Genomic DNA, 11,588 nt, shown 5'->3' with positions numbered 1-11,588 from the left:
AGAAAGAAAGAAAGAAAGAAAGAAAGAAAGAAAGAAAGAAAGAAAGAGAGAGAGAGAGGAAGGAGAAGGAAATAAAGAAAGAAAGAGAAAGAAAGAAAGAAGGAAAGAAAGAAAGAGAGAGAAAGAGAGGAAGGAAGGAAGGAAGGAAGGAAGGAAGGAAGGAAGGAAGGAAGGAAGGAAGGAACAACAGGATATAGGGGAAGAAAGAGATGGAAAATGTGGGGGACAGAGAAAATGAAAGCTGGAGCTGATGAGAAATGGGAAATGGAAGACAAAAATGGGAGATGAGTGATGGAAGGAAAAACTGGATATGGAGAGGGAAGAAGACAGGAGATGATGGTGAGGGATGTGGGAAATGCAGGTGAAGAGGTTGGGCAGGGCTCCTGCTCCTAAGCCCACCCCTCCTCTCAAGTGCTTTTGAGGGGTGGTCCTGCCTTGCATGCTCCTCACCTTCGGGCCGCCAGCGGAGCCGGAACCCGCCGGCCCCGGGCACAGGGTCCCAAGCCAGGCGCAGCGCCCGCTCCTCACTCTGCAGGAGCCTAAGCGAGCCTGGGGCAACAGGAGCCACCGGCGCTGCAAGGAAAGAGAGAGGGAGGAGGGAGGGTCAGCCTGCTGGGACTCAGGCCCCGCCCCACTCCCCGCCCATCTCCCGGAGGACCCGCCTCCTCCGGGGACCCTTCCAGGCCGTACGTGTGGTCACTATGAGGCTCACGGGCGCCCCCTCGCGGTTTCCTATCAGCGCAGTCACTCGGACTGTGTAACTGATGCCGCCCTCCAGGCCACCAATCTCAGCAGAGTCCGTGTTTCCTGGGAGCATGCGGCTACTCTCTGGGCCACCTATGGAGGGGAAACAACAAGAAGACAAAAATAGGGGGATATGGGGAACAGGGGCATGGGGTAGGGGTGATGTAGACACAAGGGATAGGACACAGATGGCCAAGAACTGAGAATGACAAAAGACTATTAGTTATAGGCTTAGGGTGGGAGGGATTGGGAGATGAGATCCTTTGGGGTGGGGGGGAGTTCCTAGGGTCAATGAAAGAGATCGGAGATCAGTGAAACATTGGATGTTGGGAGAGGATGAAATGAGTGGAGAGAATCTGGGTCTGGGGGCAGGCTGAGATGACTGGCCTGAGGATTTGGGGTCATACCATCTCTTCTTCCCCACACCAGCCTGTAGGAGGTGGCACCAGGGACTCCCACCCAGGTGACTCGGACAACATCACTGGATGAGTCAAGGATCTGCAGCCTGGACACAGCACCCACGGGCTCTGGGGCTGGGGGAAAAGGGACCCAAGTCACAGAGGGAACAGGATCACATGTCCAACTGATATCAGGAGTAGCATTTGGGAGCATGAGGGGACAGTTCAAAAGAGGAAGAGCTGGGCTAAATCAGGACTGGGGGTTAAGGGTAATCAGTTCTGATTTGGGTAACCAGTCCAGAAGTGACCGGTCTGAGATGTGGCATAATCAGTCATTGGAGAGAATGTCAGTTGGTCTGGGGAGTGGTCAGTCAGTTCAGGACACAATCCAAGAGTCAGACTGGAGACAGCTTACCCGTCCTCACAGTCACAGAAGCAGCTGCCCCTTCCAAGCTTCCCACCAGGGCCATCACTCTCACTGTGTAGTCTGTGTTTGGCTCCAGCCCATCAAGTTTGGCTGTTGAAGCTTCCCCAGGGACTAGTTGGGATTGTTCTGGCCCTGGGAGACCAACAGTACATTCCAACAGCACTAGTGACTGCTAGTTGGACAGTGACCCTCTCACCCTGGCTGTCTAGTGACCCTTCTTCATAAAGAATGATTCCCCCTCTCCAACCCCAATCAGACATTGAGTGCCCCCACAGTAGTGGGGTAGGACAGGGATCTTCATACTGTCTAGATAATCCCGCTGCAGTAACCCTGATTGACAATCACTGACCCACAAATGCAAGGCCCAACAGTCCCTGCCCCACCCAAACCACCTCTGCCTGAGTGCCAAGAGATCCTATAGCTTGTGGCTCCTGGGATGCCCGTCCAGGTGATTCTGACAGATGAGCTCCCAGCATGAGTCACTCGAAGACCAGACACAGATCCTGGAGAATCTGGGGAAACAAAAGGGTGAACTGGGGAGACTGGAGGAAGGCATTAGTGGTAACTGGAAAGAGAAGGAGGTCTTGGGAGGAGACCAGGGGAAGCACAAGAAGGGATAGTTTTAAGTGGAAGGGAACCACTGGGGCATTTGGGGGAGGTGAGGAGGAAGAGTCCAAGAGGAGGGGGTCAGGGTCTCACCTGTGAGGATGGTGATGACTGAGGGTGGACCCTGGTCAGCACCCCGTAAAGCAGACACTGAAACTTGGTATGTGACCCCTGGCCGCAGCCCTCCAATGTCAAAGGATGTTGTGTCTGCTGACAGGGTCCTGGAAGTCTCATGGCCTAGATCCAAAGAGGAATGAATCTATTTGGAGATACTCTTCCTTGTGTTCTGACCAACCTCACCCACCCCATGGCCCCCTACAGGTCTCCAGTCTCCTTCCTTTACCCACCCAGATCAAGACCATCCCTTCTCCTCTCCCCCTTCCCGTCAGCCTGAGCCAATGCCCGCCCACCCTGCCCTGCCCTTGAACCCCTATCACCCCCACTGACTTTTCCCAACTAACCATCTCTCGGTCGCCAGCTTATTCGGTAACCACTAGCTCCAGGCACCGTGCCCCAAGACACCTGGGCCCGGCCAGGTTCTGATGCTACTACTCGAAGTCTGGGGACTCTGGGCAAGGGTTCGGGGTCTGTATGAACAGGACAAGGGTTGACCTGAGATGCTTCCTTCCACTGCTTCACACATTTGCCCACTTCATGATTATAGGCACCCCCCACCCCCAAGCCTCTCAACCTAACAGAGCCCTTCTCCCCCCACCAGAGACACAGCCACCCCAAGAGGGCAAACATCCACACAGCCCAGCCTCACCAAGCCGAACAGTGAGGACGCCAGGAGTGCCTTCCCGGTTTCCTGCCAGGGCCGACACACGCACTACATAGCTCACACCAGGCTGGACTCTGTCCAGCTCAAAGCTTGTCTGGTCAGCAGGAAGCCTCTGTGTCTTCTCAGAGCCATCTAGAGGACCAGAGGAAGTAAGGCATAGATACAGGGACAAGGGGACAGAGGCATAGGTATGGGGACAGAGACTGTCACTGGACAGAAATATGGACATGAGGACAAAGAAAGATACAGATACAGACAGAACAAGTGAGGGCCTACATACACTATTCTGGATCCCTAGGAACAGAGTGGGTGGGGTCATTCTGGGATGGTTTCCTAGAGGGAGGGGGCCAATAGGAAGAAGGCTGGACTTGGAGGAGAAGATCACTGACAGGAGAGAGTAGGAAAATGTCTTCAATCCCCAAGAAGGAAAAGCATGCCTCCCACTGACCTTGTGTGTTGCGTACCACGAAACGGTAGCCAGAGGCCCCAGGCACAGAGCTCCAGACCACCCTAACCAGTCTCCTGGATGGAGATGTTTCAGCTACTCGTAAATCAGACACTCGACCCAGGGTGGGTTCCAGCACTAGGTGGGAGTGGAGAAGTCTTGAAATCCAGAGCCCTTCCCACTGGGCCCTAATAGGAGAATCACTGACCCCCCATACTGAGCCCCTCCTTGCTGTGTCCTCACCCTGGTCCCACCCAGGGATTCTCCCTGTACCTAGCCAAGATCTTACCCAGTGCCCACCAAGCTCACCAGTTTGAGAGATGGTAGCAGGTGTAGCAACTTCACGTCCCTCATACAGGGTATAGAGTGTCAGCCGGTACTCGGTGCCTGGCTGCAGCCCCTGAAGCTGGTAACTGGTCACATCCGTGGACAGCACCACCGATTGTGTTGGCTCCGAGCCTGGCAGGGTGGATTCAAAGGCCTGAACACCTGAGCCAACCTTCTCTTACAAATGCCAGGGACCCACAGCTGCCAAATCTCCCCCTTAAGACAGGGGATATGTCTCTTTCGCACATCAGGGGCTCCCTGTGGATAATGGCCATTTCCTCTCCATCATAGTAGTCCCTGAGCCCCCTCAGAGAGAGTCCCTGTGGGTAAGGACTGTGTCTCTCCCTCATACTCAGAACCAATCAAAGGAAACTCTGAGAAGGAAGGCATCAGATGGTATGAATGAAATGATTATGGTACAAGCCCAGACTCCCCCCTCATCAACACCCCCTTACTGTCCCTCACTCACCGCTCACTCGTCTCCACTCCAACCTGTAGCCCTGGGCCTCAGGGATGTGGGTCCAGAATACTTGGATGGATGTGGGGCCCAAGATGACCGTCTGTAAGTTTTGAATGATGCCTAGCTCTGGCCAAGGACACAGGAAAGTTCAGTACCTCAATGAACATTAGACCTCCCAACAAAGTCTAGGCCCCCTCTTCCCTCAATGGCTCCTGGCCTAACCAAAAGTAGAGCCCCTTAACCCTAATAATAGATACATCTTCCCAACCTCACCTGTTCGGGCAGTCAGTGAAGCAGAGGGCCCTGGCGTCCGGCCATGTAGAGGGATCACAGTCACCACATATTCTGTGTCTGGGCTCAGGCCCTTTAGAAGAGCAGATGACTGGCCCCGGCCAACATCCAGTTGCTGCAAGGACCCACCTGGGGGAAGTATGGATATACTCAATGGAAGAAAAGGGGAGTAAGAGGCTAGGGTGGGAGAGAGAGTGCACGACTGAGACACAAAGGAGGAGAATATTCATAGCACAGTATGCCAGGGATTCCCCCAGCTTCCCTGATACCCCTCCATCTTACTCTCTAAACTTCTCCAGGTCACTCGATAACCACTGGCTCCAGCCACAGCCCGCCAGGCCACAAGGAGGGTGTGAGCTGTTGCATTCTGGATGGAGATCATGGGCCCCTCCAGTGCAGCTGTGAAGGGGTAAGGGTCACTCAGAGGGGAAGGTGGCAAGGGCAGGGAGTCAGAGGGCTGGCTTGTAGAGGTGAGATCAGAAGCTAAGGAACCCGGTAGGAAACCCTAGGATGGGGCCTGGGGGAATCATTGGGGGTATAGGAGTCCTAGGTGAGGCATACAGGCACAGGCTACAGGGATAAGGGAGAATATGGGGGTCAGTCAATTAAGTCCAGACTGAAGGAAGAGTTAAGAGGTCTTGGGGGACCACCCCCCAGGGGAAACCATTGAGAGATATCACTCACCAGTCTGGGCAGTCCCACTCACGGCCTCCCCAACACTGTTGGCATACTGGGCAACCACCGTCACCTGGTATTCAGTCTGTGGCCGCAAACCTTGCAATCGAACTCTTGTCTCCCCTGCTGGTACAGTCACCTGCTCCCAGGGAACACAGGACTCAGTGTTGGCTGTTCCTTTGCCTCTGGGTCCCCTGGTTACTCCCAAACCTTCACTCCTCTTTGCTCCTTACCTCCTGCCGCTGGTCAGGCATAGGCTGTCCTAGCCCAGTAAGAGGGACATACTGGACCTTGTAGCTGACCACAGGACCACTAGCTGCCGTCCATTCAGCCAAGAGAGATTCACTGCTTGCCTGTGATAGCACCAGATCTCGGGGACCAGAGGGGAGGCCCTCTGCTGCAGGGAGACAGAGGGCACCATCTGTGAGGACTATGGTAGACAGCTCCCTCACCCATTCCCCAAAGTGCCTGGCAGACGTGCTCAGAGGTCAATGTCAAGCAGTAGGATACCATTCAAACTCAGGACAAAACAGCGGCTGCCTTAGGCTGGAGAAGCCACAGGTGTGGTGGGAAGAGAGCTGGGCCTGAAGGCAGATCCTGTGACCTTGACTCTGACACTTATCTTTGTGACATAGGCCAAGTCCATCACCTTGGCCAAGCTTCCATTTCCTCATCTGCAAAATGAGAAGACTGGATAATCTCAAAGGCCCATCTAAGCTCTAAATCCTACACTCCCAGTACCAGACCTGAGTTTTCATAACTGCAGGTACAGTGCTGTTGTCTCTCATGAGGTCCCCCTTCCTCTCCTAGTTCAAGGCAGAAGCTCCCCTCCTTGCGGTCTGGGGAGAAGTTGTTCAGAGATTGCCTGAGGTCACCCTAGCTCTGAGCATAACTCTGCCATCCCCTCAAGTTACCATGCTCTGTGTCCTCCTCGCACTCATCTACATGGCTCCCACCCTTTCTCAGCCATTTTCATTGCTGGTCAGCCGCTCCTCCTTAATGCTCTCTCTTACTGGCTCCTGTGACAGTCCTCTCTCCGAGTCATTTTCCTATTTGCCTGACCCCTACTCAGGCTCCTTCACTGCTTCTCCATCCTCTTCTCAATCCCTAAACCTCTGTCCTGTGTCCTCTGCCATTCTCTATACTCTCTTGGTGACTTCATCTGCTTCTCCAGGTTCAATTATCATCATACAATCATCATACAGATGACTCCCCAATCTATAAACATCCAGCTCCAATCTCTTTCCTGAATTGAGAAGTTGATCAATCAACAAGGATTTATAGCTACGTGCCCAGTCACTATGCTAGACACTAGGGATACAAAATCAAAAATGAAATAATTCCTGCCTTCAAGGAACTTACATTCTAGAGGGGGGAGATGTGAAACATAAATAAGTACATAAAACTGGAAGATGATTTTGGGGGGAAGCTGAGAGAGGGGGCACTAACTGCTGAGGGAATCAGCAAATGTTTCATGAAGAAGGTACTGATTGAGAAGAATTCTGAAAGAAACAAGGCATGCCATGAGGCAGAGGCAGGATCACACATCAGAGCTGGAGGAGAGCCACTGAAGAGGAATGGAGATGGGAAATGAAGTGTGAGGTGTGTGAGGAACAGCAAGAAAGCCAAGATGTCTGGACCATAGACTGGGAGAGTTGGAGAGTAATGTGTAAAAAAGTCAGAAAGTTTGTGAAGGGCTAAACAGAGGAATCTATATTTGAAACCAGAAGCAATAAGGAGCCACTGTAGTTTATTGAGGAGGTGAGTGACACACTCTAGAACCTTAGGAGAATAACTTTGGTGCATGTGGGAAGAGATGTGAACCGAGGAAACTATTGAAATAGTCTAGGCAAGTGACAGTCAGGGTCTGAACTCATCTCCCAGCTGTCCACTGGGCATCACCTGGATACCCTGCAAGCATTTCAAGTTAGTGTCCAAAATAGAACTTGTGATTTTCCTCCTAAAACAATCCCTCTGACTCCTTACTTCCCTGGTTCTATTGATGAAACTGCCATCTACCCCAGACCTTCAGGCTTGAACCATAAAATCAACTGATTCTTCCCCTCTTATTTGATTTTTCTGCTTCCAATCTATCCCTCTTCAATCTATTTTCCACACAGCTGCCTTCTTAGGCACAGGTCTAACCATGTACTGACCTCAAAAGAAAGAAGAAATCAGTGACTCCCCATTGCCCCTAGGAAAAAATGGTAACCCTTAAATCTGACATTAAGGCCCTTCACAAATGGATTCTAACCTGCCTTTCCAGCCTCATTCACATTAGAGTGCAAACAGACTCTGGCCACACTGGAATATCAGCCATTCTCTAAACTTAGCATGCACTCTCCCATTTCCATATCCCATACCTGTAACAGCCTCCATCTTTATCTCTACCTTTCAAAATTCTTATCGTTCACCGAGGCCCACCTCGGGTACCACCTCCTCCATGGGGTCTTCTGGGATTTCCAGATTGAAAGTATTCTTTTCCTTCTCCAATTTCCTAGAGGTCTTTGTCAGGCCCTCTTCATTGATTGTTCCCACACCACTATAGGGTCCGTGAAGTCAAAACTATCTTAATATTAAGATGTTTTAACTTCTACTATGGTAAATATAGATAGCTATAACCTACATAGAAAGAGTTTTCGGCAGGGTTCTCCATTTTTAAGAGTGTAAAGGGGACCTGAGACCAAAAAAAAGTGATAACTCTTGCTATAGGGAACTTCCCTGGGAGGAAATTCCCCCTACTAATGCTGGTCAGCCCCTTCTCTGCCACTTAAAGAGTTACCTAAAACACTGAGAGGTTGTGACTTGCCCAGGGTCACTCAGTATGTGCCGAGGCAAGACTGGGCCCAGGTGTTTCTAGCTTGGAGACCAGCTTTCTATCCACTACACCAGGCTGCCTAAATCACAGAAGACACTAAATAAATACCTGCAGCACAAATGAATATACCGAGCACATAGTAAATTCTTGTTGATTGACTGTTGAATGAATGAATTGATCAGGTAGCACCAGGAAAATAGTCTTGACCTGAAGCTCGAGGGACCTAAGGGCAATAAGAAAACCTCACTTCTCCAGGGGCAAAAGGGACTGAAAGCACAAACACAGCTGAGTTCACAAGGTAGAGGTAGTGTCAGTGAGTAAGAATAATAATGGTTCCCATTTCTATAACACTTTACCCCATACTTTATAAGCCACAACACTGTGAGGCAGACAGTACAAGTATTATTGTGCCCATTTCACAGATAAGAAAACTGAGGCCCAAAAAACCCCCCACCACAAATGACTCGACCAAGATCACACAACTATAAAGTGTCAGAAATGAAACTCCGACTCAAGTCTCTCCTAACTCCAAGCCCCGTACTCTTGTCACTACAGTGCACTGCCTTTTTAACCGACAAGGGTTGGGGCCCAGAGGAGGGCCCTGCAGAGAACCATAGGATCTCAGAGCCAGAATCTAGAAAGAAATTAGGATAAGAAAACCGGTGCCCAAAGGGGAAGAGACAATCCTGAGTTCACTGGGCCGACTCTCCCAGCTCTAGAGTTCTACTTCTCAGCATCATCTTCTTTCTCCTCTTTCCCAGAGGCATCCCTACTCCTCACTAAAGCTAATCCCTCTCCCCTGGGCCCTGGATCCCATTCCCCCCTGCCTCCACCATCTCTTTGAAATCTAACTTCAGCTGTCAGCTTTTATCTGTATCTTCATGTTCAGCCTCACTTTCTCCATTTGTCTGCAAATATGTTCAGGCCTCCCCAATCCTAGAAACAACTTCTTTACCTTGCCACTCTCCTCCAACTATCAGCCCATCTCTCTTCTCCCCAGAAGCATGTCACCTACATTCTCTGCCTCAACAGCCACTCCTTCCTCAAGGCCCTGCAGCCTGGCTTTGACAACCTTGACCCTAGGGAATATGCTCTTTCTAATGTCACCAAGGACTTATGAGTTGCTGCATCCCACCGCCTGTTTTCCAGTCTTCATTATCTTTGGTCTTTGTCTTGCTTTTGGACACTGCTAACCGCCCCTTTCCTGCTGCTTACTTTTTCCTTGGCTTCAGAGACTATACATGCTCCTACTTCTCCTCCTGCATCTCTCCCTGTTTCTTCTCTGTCTCTTCTGCTATTTCCTTTCTCCAACCTCTAAGGTGACTGTTCCCCAAGGCCTGTCCTTGACCTTCTTTTCTCTCTCTTTCTTTTTCCCCTCTTCCTTGACAACAATCTCATTCCCTCCCATGACATGTACTATAGGCAGCTCCCAAACCCCAGTTCCAGACATCCACTACTTACCAGGATATTCCGCAAGTACTTCTGACCCAACATGTCCAAAGTGGAGCTCCTTAGCTTTCCCCCTAAGCCTACTTCTCCTTCTAACTGCACTATCTCTGCCTACGGCACCACCATTCTTCAGGTCTCCCCTGTTCCTAACCTTGGCTCTCTCTTTGATTCTTCTGCCTTCTCACCACTCAGCTTCAATGAGCAACCCACTCTGGGTGTCCATCTCTGCAACATTCATCTCCTCTCTACTCTTGCTCCCATCACCCCAGAACAAGTCCATGTCAATGCCGGACCAGACAATTGCAGAGGCCTCCCAATGGATCATCCTGCCCTCCTCTCCCCCTGCCACCAATCCATCCTGCATATGCTACCTGAATAATCTTCCTACCACACAAACCTGATCATGTCACTTCTTTGCACAGACATCTTCACACTTTCTACAAGCTGACTCTCCTCTCCTTTTCTTTCTTTTTTATATTTTTGGAGAGGGGAAGGCAAGGCAATTGGTGTTAAGTGACTTGCCCAAGGTCACACAGCTAGTAAGTGTTAAGTGCCTGAGGCCAAATTTGAACTCAGGTCTTCCTGACTCCAGGGCCAATGCTCTATTCACTACACCCCTTAGCCTCCCTATCTCCTCTCCTTTTCTAGAGTTACCTCTTATTATTTTTCTCCAGGCACTATTTCCTAGTGAGACTGGACTGTTCATCACCCTTTGTACATATCTCTCAGTATCCTACCCATGTGCCTTCACCAAGGCTGTCCCCTAGACCTGGAACGTATGTCCTTTTCCCCTCTTTGTCCCTTGAAATCTTTGTTATTGTTGTTCAGTCATTTCAGTCATGTCCAAGTCTCCATGACCCCATCTGGGGTTTTCTTGGCAAAGATACTAGAGTGGCTTGCCATTTCCTTCTCCAGCTCACTTTAGAGTTGAGGAGACTGAGGCAAACAGGGTTAAGTGACTTGTCCAGGGTCACACAATTAGTAAGTCTGAAGTCAGATTTGAACTCAGGAAGATGAGTCTTCCTGACTTCAAGCCCAGGGCTCTACCCACTCTGCTCCTGAGCTGTCCTTGAAATCTTACCTTTCATTTAAGCATAATCAACCGAAAAGACCATAGAGATCACCTAATCCCAACCACCCCATTTTACAGATGAGGAAACTGAGGCCTGAGAGGTTGTGTTTTTCCCAGGGTCATACAGGTAGTTAAGTAGTGAAATCTATGCTAGTTCAACTCAAATGAGGAAATGGGTCCAGAAGGGGAAAGAGTTCCTATGGTATAATGAAAAAGCATGGTGGATTTGGAGTCCGAGTGTCTGGGCTCTAACTCCAGCTCCAAGACTTGGTCACCTGTGTGACCTTGACCAAGTCATTGTTCTCTGGGACCCTGTTTCATTCCTCATCCTCAAAGGCCCCTTCCAAACTTAACTCTACAATCCTCAGGAACAGACCCAAGTTCCAAGCCCTGTGGGTCAGGCCCTGTAAACATCATTCTTCTTTTATAAGTGGAGGAATCCTGAGACTGGACTCACAAGCCTGAAATGTAACACTCCTGTAGGATTCTATACTGAAGTTCATGGTGGTGGATTATCTCCCTACCAGACTGTCAGTTTCCATCTAATCTAAACTTTGAACCTGGCCTGAGACTGGGCAAGCCCAGTGCTCTGCTCACAGAAGGCACAGAATAATAATCCTTGTTGATATTCAAGCTGAAGAACAGTTGGTGAAGCCTAGGTCCCTTCCTGATTCTCACACCAGGGCTCTCTCCACTTCAGGGCAGAAGGTGCTTGGGGGCAGGGAGAAGAGGGTAATCCTGGTGGTAGAGAGGAGAGGACCCTGGGTAATTTAGTGGGGACCAGAGAGGTCCTGGAGCATGGGGGAATCCCATAAGGGGAACTCACGAGGCAGGAGCTGGGGGGTGCCCCCCGTGGTGGTGCAGACTCTTCGGGACACGAGGGGCAGCAGGGTGCTGAGAATGCTAAAGTCATTCACAAAGTAGAAGAAGACATCTGGTGGCTCTGAAGCTGCCCGTCGAAGCTCTCCCTGGTCAGCATTCTTGATGCCTGGGCAGGGGAGGGTACAGGGCATCCGGAGGGAGAACTTCACTTTAGCTGCCTTGCACCCCTCCCCCACTGACCCCCACGGCCCTACTCACCCACTGCAAACACCT

At 50.7% G+C, this 11,588-nt stretch overlaps 1 protein-coding gene across 1 annotated transcript in view; it reads right to left on the bottom strand.

The window, feature by feature from the left end:
* The window catches only part of COL7A1 (collagen type VII alpha 1 chain), a 58,379-nt gene that overhangs the window by 42,321 nt on the left and 4,470 nt on the right, over positions 1 to 11,588 (bottom strand). The window contains exons 5-21 of the mRNA XM_069095788.1: positions 11,574 to 11,586; positions 11,320 to 11,481; positions 5,388 to 5,551; positions 5,164 to 5,293; positions 4,762 to 4,878; positions 4,462 to 4,608; positions 4,198 to 4,314; positions 3,711 to 3,860; positions 3,405 to 3,539; positions 2,942 to 3,088; positions 2,637 to 2,762; positions 2,269 to 2,412; positions 1,962 to 2,081; positions 1,558 to 1,701; positions 1,152 to 1,277; positions 691 to 837; positions 451 to 573 (exon numbers count right to left, since the gene is read on the bottom strand). Of these exons, the coding sequence (XP_068951889.1) occupies positions 451 to 573; positions 691 to 837; positions 1,152 to 1,277; positions 1,558 to 1,701; positions 1,962 to 2,081; positions 2,269 to 2,412; positions 2,637 to 2,762; positions 2,942 to 3,088; positions 3,405 to 3,539; positions 3,711 to 3,860; positions 4,198 to 4,314; positions 4,462 to 4,608; positions 4,762 to 4,878; positions 5,164 to 5,293; positions 5,388 to 5,551; positions 11,320 to 11,481; positions 11,574 to 11,586 (2,212 nt within the window). The remainder of the gene's footprint in view (positions 1 to 450; positions 574 to 690; positions 838 to 1,151; positions 1,278 to 1,557; positions 1,702 to 1,961; positions 2,082 to 2,268; positions 2,413 to 2,636; positions 2,763 to 2,941; positions 3,089 to 3,404; positions 3,540 to 3,710; positions 3,861 to 4,197; positions 4,315 to 4,461; positions 4,609 to 4,761; positions 4,879 to 5,163; positions 5,294 to 5,387; positions 5,552 to 11,319; positions 11,482 to 11,573; positions 11,587 to 11,588) is intronic.

This window comes from Petaurus breviceps, unplaced genomic scaffold (assembly GCF_028583685.1).
Source record: "Petaurus breviceps papuanus isolate PSGF00001 unplaced genomic scaffold, PetGlider_PUasm1.0 227, whole genome shotgun sequence".
Lineage (NCBI taxonomy): Eukaryota > Metazoa > Chordata > Mammalia > Diprotodontia > Petauridae > Petaurus > Petaurus breviceps.
This window is presented reverse-complemented; position numbering and strand designations above follow the sequence as displayed.